The sequence below is a fragment of the Xenopus laevis genome, chromosome 5L (genome assembly GCF_017654675.1).
Source record: "Xenopus laevis strain J_2021 chromosome 5L, Xenopus_laevis_v10.1, whole genome shotgun sequence".
NCBI classification, from domain to species: Eukaryota; Metazoa; Chordata; class Amphibia; order Anura; family Pipidae; genus Xenopus; species Xenopus laevis.
Window position 1 is genome coordinate 45695461 of NC_054379.1, and position 21046 is coordinate 45716506.

The 21046-nt window shown below is 43.6% G+C and overlaps 1 protein-coding gene across 1 annotated transcript; it reads left to right on the plus strand.

Annotated features, from left to right (window-relative positions):
- The first annotated feature begins 1020 nt into the window (after nt 1-1020).
- On the plus strand, nt 1021-18496 carry LOC108716675 (uncharacterized protein C1orf198). The gene is made up of 3 exons (XM_018262995.2): nt 1021-1576; nt 9077-9622; nt 18181-18496. The coding sequence occupies exons 1-3, from the start codon at nt 1229-1231 to the stop codon at nt 18235-18237; spliced, it is 951 nt and encodes a 316-aa protein (XP_018118484.1). The 5' UTR covers nt 1021-1228; the 3' UTR covers nt 18238-18496.
- Nucleotides 18497-21046: the final 2550 nt, after the last annotated feature.

Below are 21046 nucleotides of genomic sequence, written 5' to 3' on the forward strand. Positions count from 1 at the left end.
TTCCTGTCCTACAGTGCAGTGAGCTGAGAGCCGCTGCTCCCAGGGGTGCTTCACCAATGAGGCAAGTTGAGGCTGTAGCCTCAGGCGGCAGTGCCCCACTAGGTACCAGGGGCAGCAAAAATGCTGCTCCTGGTACTTTAAGAGCGAATTTCGGGGGGGGGGGGGCAGCAGCAACGGCTGCTGCCTCAGGAGGCGGAGGGGCCAGGATCGCCCCTGGCTGCCTGCTCACCTGCACAGCTCGGTAATGCAAGGAACAGGAAGCGGAAGGTAAAGGAGGGATTATTAGGATTTTTGCAGAAATATTCAATAAATCAGCCTGAAACAGTGTTGGACTGGCCCACCGGGAAACTCCTGGTGTAACAGTGGGCCCTCATTCTTCTAAACATTTGTCTTATTTCATAGTCATTCCCTATTTCTATGAGAACAAAGAGGCTAAATAGGTGGAATAATAGATTATAGTATGTAAAGAAAAGAGACTAGGAGAATAGAGGCTGAGTGAGGAGAGGAAGAATAATAATACTGAGAGTGGGCCCCTGGTCTAAGTATTTTTGGTGGGCCCCTGGTTTAAGGTCTTTGGGTGGGCCCCTGGTGTCCCAGTAGGGATGCCACCTGGCCGGTATTTTACTGGCTTGGCCGGTAAAAATGATGGTTGATCCCAATGTTATTAATAGGGGAAAAATGATAAATATATAGGAAGGCAAGTGTTTTTTTCATGAAAAGGTGGCAACCCTGTGTCCCAGTCCAACACTGGCCTGAAAGACTACTTATTGAAGCACAATTGTTCTATATGTAAATGAGTATGATGCACTGGTACATTCTAATTTTTTACACAAAATGTCTCCTCTCAACTACAGACTCCATTTGCCACAAGTTTATGAGGCGTTTGTGCTGAATCTGAAAGGCATATTGTAACAGCAAGTGATCCCCTGCTGCCTCCATAGGAAGAAGACCCGTGTGGAGCGATATAATGAGTGTAATTAGAGAATGTCTGGACTCACTGGGGCTGGTGTGAGGGGGAGCGGGCCTGGGGCTCCTGAGGGTTGAGACGAGGGGACAGCGCTGAGCCCTCACACTGGGAGTGAGTAAAAAGGCGGAGGGAGGGCGCATTGCTTTGCATGGGGACAGAGGCGGAGAGAAGAAGGAGCTCTGACCGGAGGGACATTAGCCTGAGAAGGTTACACACTAGGCTCCAAATCAACAGATCCACACACACACCCAGAGCGGGGAAATGGCTTCTATGGCAGCTGCCATCGCTGCGGCCCGGACCGCTTGCACATCTGGAAACCCGACCCTAGACGAAAAGGAGAGGAACCGCTTTGCCTATTTCTCCTCTCTAAACTCCATGGCCAAGAAGATCATGCAGGACAAAGAACGGACGAGACAACGCTACGGGCCGGAGGGGGAGCGGGTGGTACAGCCCAGGGAGCGAGATGTTGTTGCCACAAATACCCACAACCGCTATGCGCTCCGCAGGGGAGTCGGAGGGTGTCACCACTGCCAGGGGGTTTCCTGCTGCCCCATTCTCAGGACTCCCACTGAGCTGAAGCTTGGACACTCCGTGGAGGAGGAGGAGAAGGTTTGTTTATTACCTGACAGCGGGGGTTACACTCGTGTAAATGTCCATGAATGCACCTGGAATCAGCTCAAATCTCTCTGTAGCCTCTCCCAAAACTTCTAGCTGCCAGTTATAGTTCTGCCGAAGCTGGAGGAGCAGGCTATGTCTGTAGACAGGGAAACATCTACCCCCCTCTGTCAAATATAAGGATATTAGAAGTCACATAGGGCTGCATGACCATATAAAGAAAGAGCAAGCAGGCCAAGTGCTTTTATACAGGTTTTAGAACTCCAACTTAACTTCTAATAGCTTCATGTTTGGCTACAAGCCAATGAGGCGAGTTGAGGCACTCGCCTCTAACAGCAGTGGCCCCCCCAAAATGCTGCTCCTGGTAACTAAGAGCCGAATTTCCGGTTTTCAACCCTGAAATTCGGATCTTCTAGTGCAGAGAGTGCAATTGCACTAGCGACGTGGAGCCGTCCGGCGCTGAAGGTGAGAGGCGGGGGGAGGCAAATTGGGCAGGATCGCCCCTGGCAACAAGGGACAAATTATTTTATTGTTATTATAATATTATTATTTGTAATAGGGGAGTTTCAGTGTGTGACATGCCTAATCACTGGCTACAAACATATATTTTACATTTTTACTTAGGGATTTTGTCTATTACACATCCATATTATCCTTAGATGTCCTACAACCTACAAAGTGCCACCCTAAGGGCTCTTACTGACGAGCGGTTGTAGCTGCGCTCCCCTGCGTTCCATTTGTGTGAGTACAGCCCCATTGAAAAAAGCTAAATGCGTCTATTCCTGCGCTCCCCTGTGGCTGAACGCAGAAAAACGGAACGCAGGGGAGCGCAGCTACAACCGCTTGTCAGTAAGAGCCCTAATAGGCACAGCACTGCTTATAGATCATAATGCAACAGGTGCACAGTCTCTAGTATTTAATCTCCCCTGGTTCATTTCTGACTTGCACAATGGAGGCAGCAGTGAGTGCTCCTATTCTAGGCAGTAAATCTACTGCAACCCCCACCCTAACATCATGTTTTTACACACACACTTCTATTTATAGAAATATTGATATTCAAGTATTCTGCAGTAGAAATTAGTACAGGCATGGGACCTGTGCTCAGGACCTGGGGTTTTCCAGCTAAGGGATCTTTCTGTAATTTAAATTAGTATACTTTAAGCCTACTAAAATATAATTTAACCATGAAATAAACCCAAAAGCATGTTTTTCCTCAAAATAGGATTAATGATATAATTATATTATAGTTTGGATCAAGTACAATTAGGGTTGCCATCTGGCCAGTATTTTACTGGCCTGGCCAGTAAAAATGTTGCTTGATGCCAATGTTATTTATAGGGAAAACCCATAAAAATATAGGAAGGCCGCTATTTTTTTCCAGAAAAGGCGCCAACCTTAAGTACAATGTACTGTTTAATTATTACAGTGAAAAAGGAAATCAATTTAATATTAAAATGGAGTCTATGGGAGATTACCATCCTCTAATTCGAGCTTTCTGGATAACAGATCCTATACCTGTAGATACTACATACTTTATAGGTAGCCATTTGTGTAGCGAAATTAGTGTAGCTTCTGCACTCACAAGCTCATGTGCATGAGGACACAATCGTGTCAGGTACAGAGCCCTTTTGTTAGAGGACCTGCACCCCCAGGACTCTAGGGGCCAATAGAAACAGTCTGTCCGTAAGGAGATATTTTATCTGGCTCTGAAATTAAGATTATTTCCATGCTAAATTTGCAAATATGTGCAATTTGCCTTTCTGATTTTGCATTCTGTTGCACTGAGCACTGTTTTTCTTTTGTGAGCCCCCACTGGTTGCTCTGCTGGGCTTTTGCAAGATATAAGGGTGATTTAGGGTGAAAAGTATGGAATTAGCACTGGCTTTGTATTCTGTAAGTCTGTTGAAGTAAGATGGCATCTGAAAACCTTCCAGGAAACACTTATGGGGAGGCTCAGAGTGCCTAAATTATCAGCATATTTGTATTTATTTGAATGTCTGAGAGGTCATGGTTTCAATCAAAAACTGCCCTATGGTGGACAATTTATAAGGAAAAGGGGTAAGATATAATTTGCACCATGCAGCTATTTTCAATGTTATTACCCTTGCCTTTGCTTTCATGAGTAACTTGAAATAACTTTTTGAAGTTTTTTGTTTTTGCATGAAAATCCCTCATACTCATCTGCTTAATATCTCATTGAGAATTTATGCCAGGGTTCCAAAAAGCAATGTGGCCAGCATTAAGTGCGCATTTAATGGTGACTGGATAACTGCCCACACGCCATCTGCTCTTTTACATGCCATGACAGCTCTTCCTGTGTGTTTCTCTCTGTTTTAGCTTTTGTAAATAAATGAGGAGAGAGAGTCTCGGTGAAGAAAGAAACGGAAGTCTGTAGATGGTTTGGGAAATAGGCTTAAGAGTTAGCGCAATCCTCAGGTCTGAACTCTGGGTACAAAAATTACGCTGTAGTGTCTGTATATATATACATGACAAATTTGCATTAAATATTTAAAAAATGTTTTATTAAAAAACACCTGAGCATCATTACTTTAATTGTTTACTTGCTGCAAAAGTTTGGCAGGCTTAGGAGGTGGTGATGGGGCATTACCAGTGCTTTATACAGTGGAAGAATGACCACCTCCTCCCATGAATCTATGCCCCTTTTCATACAGCTCAAGACCTTATTTTCCTTAGATGCTGCTGACTGATATTGATTGCTACAGCCAAGTTTATCATCTACAAGGACACCAAGGTCCTTTTCCATTATGGATTTGCCTAGTGCAGTCCCATAACGGGTATAAGTGGCTTGGATATTTTTACATCCCAGGTTCATGACATTTATCAACATTGAATCTCATTTGCCACTTAGCTGCCCAGATTAACAGTTTGTCAAGATCCTGTTGCAAGGAAGGATGCGGCATCCTGTATGGAATTAATTGGGCTGGAGTTTTGTGTCATCTGCAAACACTAATACAATACTTACAATACCCTCCCCTATGTCATTAATGAACTGTTCAGTTTCCTATCCATGTGCAAACAACTTCATTAAGCTCAACAGACCTTAGTGTAGAATGCAGTCGTTTGTGGGGCACAGTATCAAACACTTTGGCAAAATCCAAATAGATCACATCTATTGCTTCCCTACTGCCCAGCATTTACTTACCTCATCATAAAAAGCAATCAAATTTGTTTGACATGACCTATCCTTCATAAAGCCATACTGATTGCTGCTCATAACGCCATTCACTAGGACAAAATTATTAATGTGATCCCTCAACAAGCTTTCAAATAATTTGCCCACCACAGATGTCAAATTTACTGGCCTATAATTGCCAGGCTGAGATCGTAATCCCTTTTTAAATATTGGAATGACATCAGCTTTTCTCCAATCCATAGGTACCATACCAGATGAAAGCGAATCTTAGAAAATCAGAGGCTGGTCTAAAACTAAATTAAACTCTCTCAGAACCTGGGGGTGTATTCCATCTGGTCCTGGTGCTTTGTTTACAACAGTGCAGCTATGAAGAGACTCCGGCTCCTCTTGTATACTAAAGAAAATAACTGATTTAGCACATTTGCCTTTTCTGCAAATGAGATCACATTATGGTAACTATTACCCAGGGGTTCAATTACATGCACATTTGCTATATGTTCTGGGATCGTTAGATATCACTCGATCCAGTATAGCATTTTTTTTAGTTTGCCTCCTTAACAACTGGGTTCCATAAAGTAGTCATGCAACAAGTTTATAAACTTGTTCCCATTAACTGACCTGGAAGTACTGTTGCTCCAGTCAATGGCTGGGTAATTAAAACCCCCCCGGTTATCATTACTTTCCCCAAACTAGACTCCTCCTCCTCACTTTCATTAGGGGGTCTATAGCATACTACTACAATTCATTTGCTGGACTCTTGTGGATGAGCTTTTAAATCCTGCCTAACAAATAGACATACCCCTCCTCCTTTTCTATTGCCTCTGTCCCTCCGAAACAAAGTAAAGCTATTAACTGCCCAGTCATGTGACTCATTCAGCCATGTTTTGGGCCACACCAATCACATCGTATTTTCCCTCCAGCGTTCCCATTTTACCAGTCAGAGAGCTGGAGGTGTATCACAGGAGAGTTTTTAGACTGATTAAATGCCACTGGCACACACAAAAAATGGAACATTGTGTTTGTTTGTAGCGCCAAGTATGGGTACAGTCTGTATTTCTGTTCAGAGTTAAATTAATTTTTTTGTTCTTCCATCTGTTCCTATCCTGCTCCCATGCCCGTTAAAACATAGGGAGATCAAAATAATGCAATCCAATATCCAATATAATCCAATATAATGTGCATCCAATATCATATTCCAGGAAGAGCAGCCAAATGCAAGGGTATAACATAATGCCTAAATATGCAGTGAGTGTTGGGTTGAAACCAATGCAGCAAACACAAGCAGTATAAGTATCATACTGAAATGTAATGTAAGGATTCACAGATAGGAGCCTATGTGCTGAATAGCTCCAAGGTGTTTATTAAACAAAAATTTGCACAGACCTTTGCAGGAGGATTCAAATGGCAGCAAAAACAAGTCCAGGTTTTAAATGGCTGCGGAAACGGCTGAGGGACAGTCCAAAGGTCGAGACGTGCAGAGTTCATACAAGGTCAATAGCAGGTTGAGGTCAATACCGGGAGATCCAAAAATCAGGAATAACAGGGAGCAGATATGAAACAGAGCAGGGAAACAAGGCAGGAACAAGACAAGATTTATCAGATTCAAGCTTTCAGGAGCAGGATCAAGAACACAACCAGGATATCACGGCTGACCTGGGCTGATATCAAGGCTAACATGGAGGAAGCAGAGCAACAGGCATCTTATCAGAGCCAGGCCACCACCACAATGCCTCCTGTGGCTCACGCAGGAGGAGCAGTGCTTGGAACACAACAGGACTCTGTTCCAAAAACCAGGGAGTTCCTCACATGTAAGGAATGAATGCAGATGTCTGTGTTATTGCATGTAAAAATGGTACTATATAAATAAAATACTGTAAGATTACCTGATGGTCTAGTGGGGCAGCAGCAGGGATGCCCGCCACTGCCATCACGGGGATGCCCACTGAGGCATGCACAAACTTTTGTTTCTTCTGCAGGTCTATGCTCAGGTGACATGGTTACGTGGTGCAAGTGATGATGTCACTTTGGCGCAAAAATTTTTATATTAATAGTTCCTGGGTGTGTTTCTGGATTGCTTTCTGTTACTGATTTTTGCCTGTTATCTGACACTGCTTGAACTCTGCCTGAACTGACCCTTGCTTGTTAATCGACTACACTTGTTTTCCATCTAAACTGACCCTTGTCTCCCTCCTAGAATGCTTCTTCGGTGTTTCCTCCTGTCTTCCAATCTGCTATGAATTGGCCCCTTTGCTTGCTCAGAACTCTTGTCCTGTTCCTCATACCTTAAGTCATGAAGGCATCTGAGTAGCAAAGGCCTCCTCCTAAAGCCAATGACCGCTGCTATAAGCAGAAGAGTGAGCAGAGACCGGGAGCTTGATGTTTGTTCTGGGTATAGGGTGCTCATCTTGACAAATACACCTAAAATGCAGGTAGAAATTAACGAAACAAAAGGAGAAAGGGCGGTAAAGCTTTCAAGGTACAGCCTTATTACAGCCACAGGGCATTATGGGCTATGGTTATCATCCCCTTTGCTGGCATAAGCACTGTGTAACTTGTCGACGTTATATAAATAAATCATGATGATAAGTAGCATAGAGGGTAACTGATGTGAGGAATGGAACTGGTGGCTAGTTACTGATCCCAAATTGTAGGAATGAACTTGATGCACAGAACAGAGAAGTGATCTGAAGAAGTAGGGCACCCTCTGGGAACCTATTGATTTGGGGATTTATAAAGGGAGCATGGTCTGGCCTGAAACAGAAAAAGTTTCCTTTCCAATATGCATTATATTCCAATCAAACTGAATTTATTAGAAAACACAATTTTTATATCCCATCATTTTGTCCATCTGCCTCCAGTTTATTTCATTATAAGATTGTTCTGTTAGATTTCATGTTCTCAGCTGTTTATCCTCATTGAACCTGCCAAGCTAAACTATTACTTCTGGGCACAGGAGAGCATACATGCCAGGGACATAGCATGCATTCCTACAGGCTGAATAATTTATAAAAATAGACTTGCCTTTTTTTTCCTCTGAATTGGAAAAGCAACACACAATACTTGTTATGTCTTTTTAAAAGTGTATTTGCTACCTTTTCCTGCAGCCAAAAAATTATAATCAAAGGTGTATCCAAGTAATATTAAACCATCTGTGTAATGTACGCCATCTGACGTATACTCAAGAACAGTGCAGCTATGATTTTGCATGCTTTTGGCCAGTTAACCTTTATATAACATGTCTGGGACCAGATTTCTCATGTCTATTATAGACAATGCTTGGGACCAAGCATATGTAATATGAGGCACCATGCCTTAATACTACTACGAAACATTTCAAAGTAATTAATTGTATTGATTGTTTTATTATCAACATTGATTTATGCTAGCTAAGTGATCATCAAGTTCAAGGTACTGCCTTAATATTACTGAGAAAAATATATCTGTAAGAAAAAACCCTGCTTGTTTAAATAGGTCACTGCGGGGAATGGCACTGCTTAATTTTGGAACTTTTTGGACAATGTTTTTTTTAGGAAATTGATCCCATACCTTTGCAACAAGCTGTCAGAAGACTATGAAGATCTTGAGTATGTTGGAGCCATTAGAGGGCAGATGGCATTGGCTCTAGATAATAGGTCCACTGGGATTTATTTCCATTTTGTAAGACCAAGGGCATCAACTTGAAAAACAAGCTTCTTTTTCTGTGCAAAAAATATTTGATTGCATAGTAACCTAGATTAATGTTGTATGTTTAATAAAGTTAGCTTGTGGTTTTATATTTATCTACAAAAGAAAGGTTTAATGAAGAAAACTAAAAGTTCACTTTATTATGTACTGCATCCCTCTCCCTGTAAATTATTCTTTAGTCAGAGAAAGCATTATATGGACAGACTGTGAGAACTCACCCTGGTGATCTAGTGGGGCGAAGGGGGGCGCCGGCCTGGCTTTGACTATGTTCCTTGTTTCCCCTTCTATAACACCACGCTTGGTTTCCTTGCTTGCTCAGAACTCTCTGCTTGGTTCTCCCACAAATAAGACCTGGCGGGATTTTAGTAGCGGAGGGCTCCACTCAAAGCCAAAGGCAGCTGCTAAAAGCAGAAGAGTGGGCCGAGGTCAGAACCTTGGAGTTAGTTCTGGGTTTGGGATATCCTGCATTACACAGACATTTACAGACATATGGTTTTGGGCTGAGGTGCAAATAAAATGTAGATCAACATTTTTGAAATGGGATGAGGGCAGCAATGTGCCTTAAAAACCTCAGAATTACTGGTGTTGCAAAACAAAAAAATAACAAAATGATTGCATTATGTCTTACTGCCATTTTTTTTTCTTGTTTGTCATAGAGCCAGTCATTGTCTGGTCAAGATTCTCCCAGTAAACCCAAACAGACAGGACCAAAGCAACCACAGAAAACAGCTGAGCAAAACACCCAGCTAACTGAAAGACCTCATGAAAACCAAATAGCCAAGTCCACTGGCAAATCAATGAGAACGCATGAGGAGTCTGCCTTCAGAAAGATGAGCCTGGAGTGCTCTGGCAATGAAGTTTTACAATCACAGTTGTCCTTAATAAACCCAGGCCAAATCAAGCCCTTAGAAAAGGGAGAGACACCAATTCCAAACTACAACATAAAAGGTTCATTTCAGAAGGAAAAATATTTTGTCAAAGAATCTGAGAAACCACAAGTTGTGACCAAACAACCAAAAACAACAGACCACATTTTGACCTCTTTTAGTCAAGAGAATGATAAACCACGGCCAAGCCAGTCTACTGGTAGCTCTAAAGATGCTATCTTACTTACACAACCAGAAACCCAAGTACTGTCTGATGCCAACAAGGAACCAGATATTGATGATTATTTCTCAGCAGAACCTCAGGTCTTTTCACAGGTTGGTATTAAAATGTCAATCATTCTTAAATTCTTTCAAATGAAGAAAGTCTACATTGTGCTCATTGTGCGTTACACTTTTTTTCTTCTTCTGGTAGCAATAACATATTTTTTTGCTATATTTATACAACTTATTTGTGCAGCACTTTCAGAGAAATTGTTAAATATGTATTTGCTTAGTCTAACCTACATTCTGGAGTTAAAAATAACTGCTACATATGTTACATAGATAATTTGGGTTAGGAAAGATCTAGCAATGCACTCACATATATCAAAATATATACACACATACCTATACCTCACTAATAGTAGATCTTGAGATCGCTGTAGGCTTGGATATTATGCTTGTCGAAGAAGTCATCCATGCCCCTCTTAAAGGCATTATTACAATCTGCCTTCATCTGGCAGGGCATTCCACAACCTCATTGCCTCAATGAAAATTCAGTTTCTCCAAGGGGTGGCCTCTGGTTCTATGTTTTTTTGCTGTGGGAAAAAAGCACCCCCACTATTTATATATAATGTTCTCTAATGTACTTGTAATGAGTAATGCCCACAAAAGCACCTTTTTTTCATAGAAAACCCCATCCGTTTTCCATTTTCCTCATATTCCTCATATTTTAATCTTTTTATTCCTTTCACTAGTTTAGTTGCACTTGTTTGCCCTTGTCTCAGCTCATTAATATCCTTCTTATTGACTAGAGCTCAAAACTGCCTGGCATACTCAAGGTGAGGCCTTACCATCCATCTATAAAGTGCAACTAACTAACACACTACCAAGAGTTACACAGTTTGTTATCCACAAAATACCCACATCCTTCTCAGTTAAGGTGGCCCCCAGCACACTACTATTAAGTGAATAATGAGCATCCTGTGTTGAGCTTAGAATTTTGCACAATTTAGTATCATTAGCAAAACTAGAGATAGTATCTACAATGCCCACATAAAGGTCATTAATAAACAAGCTAAAAAGCAAAGGTAAATCATAGAATGAGCACGCACTCCTGAGACACCCCAGCTTGGATAAAAACTCGATCTTTATTCCATGAGTTAAAACAACATGTCCTAACGCGTTTCGTATCTAGAGATACGTAATTATGTGATTATAATGCGTTAGGACATGTTGTTTTAACTCATGGAATAAAGATCGAGTTTTTATCCAGGCCAGTGTCTCAGGAGTGCATGCTCATTCTACGATTTACCTGTTTTTTACCCTAAGGTACTGGTTTAGGGTGCTGCACCTGAGCCACCATTTGTCACTGGTGAGTGCGAATTGTGTCTACATTGTTGGATCTATTTTACTGATAATGCTCAGCCAGTAAATGACAGACCTGGGGAATTTGCACCCAGGTGAAGCCTTGCACCGGGTGAGCTACGGTTTTCACTAGCTGCTTTCATTTGGTGCTCGGAGACTCACATGCCCGGGCCATTGACTCTCTTTAGTCAGCAACTATGTATACTGTTGGATAGTGCCGCAATTTTTCTTGTTGCGTTCTAAAAAGCAAAGGACCAAGGACAGACCCCTGCAGTACTCCACTAACAATTTCCCACCACTCTTTGTAATCTATTTGTCAGGGAGCCGGGAGCCCCCTCTGGGGAGTAGTCCGGATCTAGGAGGAAGCCCCTCAGGAGGGATCAGGGTCGTGGTATCCAGGGGTAAGGCAAGAGAATAATCAAAATCCAAACACAGGTCAAAAGGCAGGCGGAATACAAACAAAGTCCAGGGCCAGGCAGGGGGTCTATGGCAGGCAGAGTATCAGCGAAGTCCAGGTCCAGGCAAGGGGTCACACCAAGGAATCAGGCAGATTATAAGCAGGGGAAACAGCAAGGGAACCCAGGAATCTCTAAGGGAACAGGATCCTATTTTCGGGCGCCATCTTGGCGCCTCAGGCGTTCTTTTATCTTTGAATTTGGCGCCCTTGCGCTAGCGTCAGCGCGCCTGCGACCGGCGCGCCGTGCTGGCGTCACTGCGCTGGCGTCGGAACCCACGTGGGTTGCCTGGGCGCCGCCATCTTGGATTCTTCACCGCCGGGAGCCGACGCGACTCCTCGCGCTCCCGGCGGTCTTGACAGTACCCCCCCCCCTCACGGGGGGCCTCAGGACCACCGGGACTTGGTTTCTGGGGAAACTTGGAGTGGAAGTCTCTTACCAAACGAGGAGCATGCACATCACGGTGTCCCTCCCAAGAGCATTCTTCGGGGCCAAAGCCCTTCCAATGGATGAGGTATTGAAGGGACCCCTCTGGAGATTCTGGAATCAAGGATTCTCTCCACCTCGAATTCTTGTTGACCTTCCACAGAGACAGCAGGAGGAGGAGATTGGACACCAGAGAAACGGTTGGAGACGGTGGGCTTCACCAGGGAGACGTGGAACACGTTGGGGATTCTCATCTCTGGTGGGAGTTGAAGTCTGATGGCTACAGGGTTAATTATCTCCAAGATGGGGAACGGACCCAGGAACTTCGGACCCAACTTGGGAGATGGCACCTTCAAGCGAATATTCCTGGAAGAGAGCCAGACACTATCACCCACCTTGTAGGGAGGAGAGGGCCTTCTACGGCGATCCGCGAAAGTCTTGTGGACTAGAGCACTCTTCTCCAGGTTAGACTTGGTTGCAGCCCAAATAGCAAACATATGGGCTGCCAGATCATCTGCAGCCGGGACGTCCGACAACACGAAGTCCTGAGGAAAGGCTTGAGGGTGCTGTCCATACACCGCCATAAATGGAGACCTTCCTGTGGAGGAATGACATGCATTATTATGAGCAAACTCCGCCCACGGGAGGAGGTCAGACCAATCATCCTGGCAAAGAGACACGTGGTTCCTCAGGAACTGTTCTAAGGCTTGGTTCACACGTTCAGCTGCCCCATTCGTCTGCGGGTGGTAGGCGGACGAAAATTGAAGTGTTATTCCCAAGTCTTTACATAGGGAACGCCAGAACTTGGCGGTGAACTGGGTGCCTCTGTCGGAGACGATCTCCACCGGGAAACCATGCAGGCGGAAGATGTACTTAATAAAGAGTTGGGATAATTCCACCGCAGAGGGTAACTTCTTCAAAGGGATGAAATGGGCCATTTTGCTGAAGCGGTCTATGACAACCCAGATCACAGTATTCCCACCGGAGGGAGGAAGTTCGACAATAAAGTCCATAGAGAGGTGCGTCCACGGACGAGAGGGAACCGGCAAAGGCTGTAACAACCCGCTGGGGCGGGAATGGCTAGGCTTAGAAGTGGCACAGACATTACAAGCAGCCACAAAGTCCTTTATATCCTTGCGGATATCAGGCCACCAGACTAGGCGCCTCAAGAGTTCAAGGGTCTTGGCCGGACCAGGATGTCCAGCTTGCCTGGAGCAGTGGGTTTGTTGCAGGATGGCCAGGCGAAGTTCTGGAGGGACGAAGGCCATGCCAATCGGAGTATCTTGAGGAGCTGAGGACTGCCCAGCCAGGATCTGGTCGGCAAATTGGGGATACAGAGAGGCAATGATCTTGACTGGTGGAATGATTGGTTCCTGCCTCTCAGGGTCACGGTCCACCGGAGTGAAGCTACGAGACAAGGCGTCGGCCTTCAGATTCTTGGAACCTGGGCGATAAGTCAAAACAAAGTTAAATCGGGAAAAGAAAAGGGCCCACCTGGCTTGTCTGGGATTTAGCCTCTTGAGGGACTGTATAAACTCCAGATTCTTGTGATCTGTGTAAATCTGGACAGGAATTTCAGAGCCCTCCAGGAGGTGACGCCATTCTTCAAGGGCAAGCTTGACTGCCAAGAGTTCTCGATTTCCGACATCATAGTTCTGCTCTGCGGATGAGAACTTCTTGGAGAAATACGCACAGGGGTGCAATTTTCCATCAGTGGAGTGTCTCTGAGACAGGATAGCTCCGGCTCCGACTTCAGAAGCATCAACCTCGATGCAGAAGGGTAGTGCAGGATTGGGATGTCGGAGAACAGGAGCGGACGTGAAGGCCTCTTTCAAGGACTGAAAGGCTTCTATGGCAGATGGAGGCCACAGGCTGGGTTTACCCCCTTTCCGGATGAGGGCCAGGATAGGTGCAATGCGGGAAGAGAACCCCCGGATGAACTGTCGATAATAATTAGCAAATCCGATGAATCTCTGGATTGCCTTGGTACTCAGTGGGAGAGGCCACTCCTGGATGGCCGACACTTTCACGGGGTCCATCTCAAATCCCTCTGGAGAGATAATGTACCCTAGGAAGGGGATCTTGGATACCTCGAAGACACATTTCTCCAACTTGGCGAAGAGAGAGTTCTTCCTCAGACGAGAGAGTACCTCCTTCACCTGGGAGCGATGACTTTCAAGGTCCTTAGAGAAGATCAGGATGTCGTCCAAGTATACGACTACGAACCTTCCTAGGAAATCTCGGAACACATCATTAACAAACTCCTGGAAGATGGCAGGGGCATTGCATAGGCCGAAGGGCATAACAAGATATTCATAGTGCCCATCCCGAGTGTTGAATGCCGTCTTCCATTCGTCACCCTCCCGGATGCGAATGAGGTTGTAGGCCCCCCGGAGATCCAACTTGGAGAAAATCTTTGCCCCTTTCAGCTGGTCAAAGAGCTCGGCAATCAGGGGCAGGGGGTACCTGTTTTTCACGGTGATCTTATTCAGGCCCCGATAGTCTATACAAGGCCGAAGGCCTCCGTCCTTCTTCTCCACGAAGAAGAACCCAGCCCCTGCAGGAGAGGTAGAAGGGCGGATAAACCCCCGCTGGAGATTTTCTTGGATGTACTCCTTCATAGCGGTAGTCTCTTCAGGAGAGAGAGGGTAAGTGCGCCCTCTGGGGGGCATGGCTCCTGGCAGGAGTTCAACCGGACAGTCGTAGGAGCGATGTGGGGGAAGGAACTCTGCAGACTTTTTACAAAACACATCGGAAAATCCCTTGTAAGTGGAGGGCAAAGTCTTTAGTTCCGCAGTGGAGACATTCACCTTCTCGAGGGGTTTTGGCGGAAGGCAATGTTGCAGGCAAAATAAACTCCAACGAGAGATCTGCCCAGTGGACCAGTCTATGGTGGGGTTATGCAGACGTAACCACGGAAGACCCAATATTACTGGAGTAGAAGGACAGGGGATGATGAAGAATGAAAGTTTTTCTTGATGCAGCGCCCCAACTTGTACAGATAGTTCCGCCGTGAACATTGTGACGAATTCAAACTCCAGGGGTTTGTCATCTATGGCGGTAATTCGCAGGGGTGAAGACAATGGGAGCAGGGGAATCTTCATGCGTTCGGCAAAGAAGGCGTCCATGAAATTGCCATCCGCTCCGGAGTCGAGGAAGGCCCTTTCGAAGATAGACTTACTTGCCAGGGTGAATCTGCAAAGGAAGGAGAAGTCTGCGTGAATTTTCTTGATACTTCTCCTGAGGCCCTCGAGTGATGCCCCCTACATGAGAAACCTGAGACATACCTCGGGGTACAAAACTCTTGGCTTTGGCAGGACAGGCGTTGGCAAAATGGGAATGCCCACCACAGTACAAACAGAGACCTGCCATTCGTCTTCGGAGTCTTTCCTGCTCGGAGAGGCAAGCTTTTCCTACTTGCATAGGTTCCTCCAGGGGAGACGTGGACACATGAGTCACAGGGACAGCGGGTGCTTGCAGAATCGGCCTTTGAAAGCGAGGGGCCAACATGGGAGAAAATCGTCTGCTGCGCTCTCTCTCCACCTGGTGTTCTCTGAGGCGGGTGTCCACCTTAATAGATAGAGCGATCAGTCCTTCCAGGGTGTCAGGAGTCTCTCTGGAGACGTGATCATCTTTGATACGGATGGATAGGCCTTGGTAGTATACGGCCTTGTAAGCGTCATCACACCAGGAAGTCTCCGCCATCAGTGTTCGGAAGTCTATAGCGTACTCATTGACACTGCGGCTTCCCTGCCGGAGCTGCAAGAGACGGGCAGGGGCGTTCGTGACCCGACCTGGAGCATCAAAGACTATGCGAAAAGCTTGGAGAAAGTCTTTAACAGCATAAGTCACCGGGGAATTCTTCTCCCAAAGAGACGTTGCCCACTCCAGTGGCTTGCCTTCCAATCGAGACATCACATACCCCACCTTGGAACGCTCACTTGGAAACTGTGTGGGTTGGAACTCAAATTGAATTTGGCACTGTGTGGCAAATCCCCTGCAGGCTTGTGGGTCCCCACTGAAGCGAAGGGGAGGTGGAATGCGAGGCTCACCTGTCGGGTAGCTTGCGTTCGTAGAGGCTGCCGCCATGGGGGGATTTCCAGTAGGTGGAGCAGCGGAGGGCGCAGAAGGCACTCGAGCAAGCAGGACATCGAGTGCTTGCCCAATGCGAACCTGCTGGTTTTCTTAGTCCTCCATGCGGGATGCCAGTCCGCGGAGCGCTCGTCCGACATCAGGTGTGGCTTCCTCAGAAGGATCCATGGCCCGAAAATAATGTCAGGGAGCCGGGAGCCCCCTCTGGGGAGTAGTCCGGATCTAGGAGGAAGCCCCTCAGGAGGGATCAGGGTCGTGGTATCCAGGGGTAAGGCAAGAGAATAATCAAAATCCAAACACAGGTCAAAAGGCAGGCGGAATACAAACAAAGTCCAGGGCCAGGCAGGGGGTCTATGGCAGGCAGAGTATCAGCGAAGTCCAGGTCCAGGCAAGGGGTCACACCAAGGAATCAGGCAGATTATAAGCAGGGGAAACAGCAAGGGAACCCAGGAATCTCTAAGGGAACAGGATCCTATTTTCGGGCGCCATCTTGGCGCCTCAGGCGTTCTTTTATCTTTGAATTTGGCGCCCTTGCGCTAGCGTCAGCGCGCCTGCGACCGGCGCGCCGTGCTGGCGTCACTGCGCCGGCGTCGGAACCCACGTGGGTTGCCTGGGCGCCGCCATCTTGGATTCTTCGCCGCCGGGAGCGGACGCGACTCCTCGCGCTCCCGGCGGTCTTGACACTATTCTTCAGCCAATTCTCTATCCAAATACAAATAGATATAATTAAACCTTTAAACTCATTTCAAAGGTGTCAACAGATTCCAGTATATGAACTATGATGTTTTAGACTCCCAGAGCGCCCACATTACACTAACAAAAATGTCAGTTCAGGCTTCTAGATGCTTCTCTAAGCAGCAGGGTACTGGATGGAAGAACTGTATTTTTGAACGGATATTTCTAATATATCCTGTTTGAAAGGTTGCTCTTCTGTGAGTCTATTATTCCCTGAGCATTACGCAACAGTATTATTTCTGTATATGATTTGTTGCAAAGCCATCTGCTTCTCTTCAGAATAAATAATTATGTTTCTAAGAATAATATCCTCTCATAAGTAATAACCTGTGTGCCCAAGGATTTTCTCCTTTATCATTTCTAAGCATGATTCTCTGTAAAGCCTGAGATGTACAATGAATTTGAATCATTGTAAAGTGTCTGCCATCTGATCATGCTTTTTTTTTAGGTTTTGCACTACTGGATAAATGAGTGGTCACTTTTTTGTGCGTGAATATATATATATATATATATATATATATATATATATATATATATATATATATATATATATATATATATATATATATATAGATATAGATATAACAAGGGAAAGTTGTGCTCACCATTGAGCATAGGACTGGCCAGATATGGGATGACTCTGACGTAGTTGGCCAGCTTAAATATATTGCAATATATGGATAAACAATCCCTGTTTTGTTTGAAGGGTAAGGCATTTTTCAGTAGCAGTATGCACAAAATGTCTCTGTCTTAAATATATTGATAATGGGTTGAGTGCAGAGGACTCTTGTATTTGTATATATATATATATATATATATATATATATATATATATATATATATATATATATGTTTTTCTTGGTCATTTCTTTTCAATTATTTTCCAAAACAGGTGTGTGTAAGAACAAATAGGCTGTTTCCTAGCAGAAAAAAATAGACACAAAGCACCATCTTAACCCTAAGGGTAGGACTACACGCAAGTTTTCGGCGTGATCCGACGCGATGCGACAATACGTCTGCGTCAAATCGCATGCAACGGAAATATGGTAAATGAATGCATTTTCGGATGACGTCGCAGCGTTGATCCGTCATTTCTATCTCTTACCTTATTTCCATCGCATGCGATTTGACGGCGGCGTTTTGTTGCATTGCGTCGGATCGTGCCAAAAACATCTGTGTAGTCCTACCCTAAAGGTTTACTTCTTTTAGATACTAGATTTGCTATCTGACTACAATAAGGTGTTGCTAAAAAGCTGCTAAAATGTTTGCTAGTTTGCAGTTGTCCAACATGTTCAATTAGGGGTTCTGCACATGAAGTCCTGAAGCAATGGCAGCTGCTCCCAAGTTTATAGCAGTAGTTTCCAGACTGTAGGGCTAGTTCTCCTAGAGGAGACTTATAGCTAGGCCACAACCCCAAAGCGTTAGCCACTTCGCACTTTAGTAAATTTGCCCCTAAGAGTCAAACTGATTATATGTGCCTATAATGCATATCTTCTGTTTTCTTATAGGTCAAGATTCCCTGATTACTGAATAGTGAAACCACAAAAAGACCTATTGCTGTTGCAACTTCTAACTTTTTTTTGTCATCTCTTTTTACAGATCAGCACTAGCAATGTTATCTTGAAGACGGGCTTTGATTTTCTGGACAACTGGTAACAGGCACTTGACCCGTGGGACAGTGGAGGCTTATTGTGTATTCTGCCCAGCTGTTTCCTCACAGCGTCTGACCTCTCGCAGCCTAACACTGCTAAGACCAATTCTTCTTCCATTGAAATTCAGAGTGGCTGTTCATATTAGACTGAATGTGGTACAGGTATGGGACCTGTTATCCAGAATGCTTGGGACCTGGGGTTTTCCAGATAATGGATCTTTCTGTAATTCAGATCTTCATATCTTAAATCAGCAGTAACATCAAAAAATGTGTTTTAAAGTAATAAAAATATAATGCAGTGTTGTCCTACACTGGTAAAATTGCTGTGTTTTCTTCAGAAACACTACTACTGTTTATATAAAAAATATATAGTGAATAAAGTACCCTCTATTGTAAAATATAAGGATATGATAAGTCACTGAGGAGTTCCATGACCATATAAAAGCACGTGACAGAACGGCCAAGTGCTTTTATACAGGTCATGGAACTCCGAGGTTACTTCTAATATCCTCATATTTTCTAACAAGGGGTACTTTATTTATAATAATAGACAACTTTTAGTGAGTCATGTGACAAAAATGACATCACTACTCACCGTTTATAACTGATGACATCACTAGTCACCGTTTATAAGGATATAATAATATTCATGGCTTTTGTGTATTATATATAAATGGACATTCAGTGTTGAGTGTGGTAAGAAAGAGGGTTAACTTACCAAGGATGATGGGTGGTCCAGGTGCTCGAGCCCCAGACTTTTAGCTCTGGGAGGCAAACAATATGTTAGTATATAGTGATAGGCTGACACAGACCGGACCACACTCCATAAGTTGATGCAGTTAAAAAAGAGTATTTAAGAACATCTCAGCAAAGCCTTATGCGTTTCATGCCTTGTAGGCACTTAGTCTTTGACTGACAGACATTTGAACATACAGTCATATTTAAATGAAAAAGGACCCATCAGAACCATGAATTGGTTGTCTGGAACATGGTTCTGATTGGTCCTTTTTCATTTAAATATGATGGTATGTTCAATTGTCAGCATATGACAAGTGCCCGCAAGGTACGAAACGTGTAAGGCTTTGATAAGATGTTCTTTTGCTAAAATAATCTTTTTTAACTGCATCAATTTATGGAGTGTGGTCTGGTCTGTGACAGCCTATCACTATATAATAACAGATAAGCTCTGTAGAACATAATGTTATCTGTTATTCACTATTTAACCTGTGCCATATAGCCTTTTTTCAATTTCCGCCATTTCTACACAGCAGCTTGTTTATATGAACTATAGTAGTGTTTCTGAAGCAAACACATCAGTTGTACCAGTGCAGAGCAACAGAACATGATATCTTCATTACTTCAAAACACTTTAATTTTTTGGTGTTACTGTTCCTTTAAGTCTACTAGAAAATCATTTAAACATTAAATAAGCCCAATAAGCTGGTTTTTCTTTCAATAAGGATTAATTATATCTTAGTTTGGATCAAGTACAAGGTACTGTTTTATTATTACAGAGAAAAGCTAATCATTTGTAAAAATGTGGATTATTTGAATAAAATGGTGTCTATGGGAGATGTCCTTTCCATAATTCGGAGCTTACTGGATAACGGGTTTCCAGATAACGGTTCCCATACCTGTAACTTCATGAGGTCAGGGATTCTTTTCTTTTTTTTAAGGTCTGCTTTTTTACACTGTTAAAACACATTTTAAACATATTTTTAAAAATCTTGCTAAACTCTTTTGGTTAATTACGAGGGAGGATATGTTGCATGTGACCATCTGCAGTGGTAGCCTACCCCCTTGCTCAACATGAGTTCAATGAATAGGACTGGTGCTGAACATTTTTTTTGCCTATTGTTTTAATTTAAAAAAAAAAATCAATGTTTTTCATTGAGATATTGAAACTAATTCCAGTGTCCAACTTTATGATTCTTTCAGGGTAATTTATCAGATTACTAGTGCACAGATATAACCCATGCGTAATAGTGTTCTGGTTATCTGCATCTCCATTTAAATTAACTCTGCTGCTTACAGGAATGTAGTAAGTGTGCAAACACAACAATGATCCATTACTGCTTTCAAAAAGTGTATTTTTAAAGGGGTTGTTCACCTTTGAGATAACTTTTAATAGAAGGGAGTAAGTGACGCCCATTTGAAAGCTCCAAAGAGTTAGAAGAAAAAGGCAAATAACTATAAAACGACAAAAAATAAATAATGAAAACCAACTGAAAAGTTGCTTAGAATTGCCCATTCTATAGCATAATAAAAATTACCATAAAGGCGAACCACCCCTTTAAATCAGTGAATTTCAGTTAAATTTTTTTTTTTCAGAAGTTTTTTAAATTTTCCCATTTAATATGTTGAGCCCAGTATAGGCTAATATAGCCATCCTATAAGTGAGTGATTAGCAGGCACAGCCCACTGTCCTGTAGAGTCAGTATCAGATCTACACATAGTGGGTTATTTATTAAAATCCGAATGTTAACATCTCCAAAAACTTGAGTTTTTTTTCACTACAAAATCTGCCATCTCAGACCTGTTGAGGTCCTGTATAAGTCAGTGGGAGAGGCTATCTCAATTTGAAGTTTTCATGTCTGCCCTGGGTTTAGCCCAAAAATCTGATTTTTTGGGGGTTTTAGGGCAAAAGCTGAAAAATTTGAGCAATTCAGGAAAAAAGCCTGAAAAACGTGAGCAATTCGGGTTTTCTCTTGATTTTTTTCAAATTGTATTAATAAATAAGCTAAAATCAGGCATGGGAGTGTGGTTGATGTTTAAATTTGGATTTCAGTTAATAAGCCCCTAAATTTGGGAGAA

What these genes read in the sequence shown, in the direction of transcription:
- LOC108716675 (XM_018262995.2), top strand. Translation starts at nt 1,229, where the DNA reads ATGGCTTCTATGGCAGCTGCCATCGCTGCGGCCCGGACCGCTTGCACA. An exon ending in CCGTGGAGGAGGAGGAGAAG is followed by an intron (nt 1,577 to 9,076) that starts GTTTGTTTATTA and finishes TGTTTGTCATAG; the next exon opens with AGCCAGTCATTGTCTGGTCA. An exon ending in AACCTCAGGTCTTTTCACAG is followed by an intron (nt 9,623 to 18,180) that starts GTTGGTATTAAA and finishes CTCTTTTTACAG; the next exon opens with ATCAGCACTAGCAATGTTAT.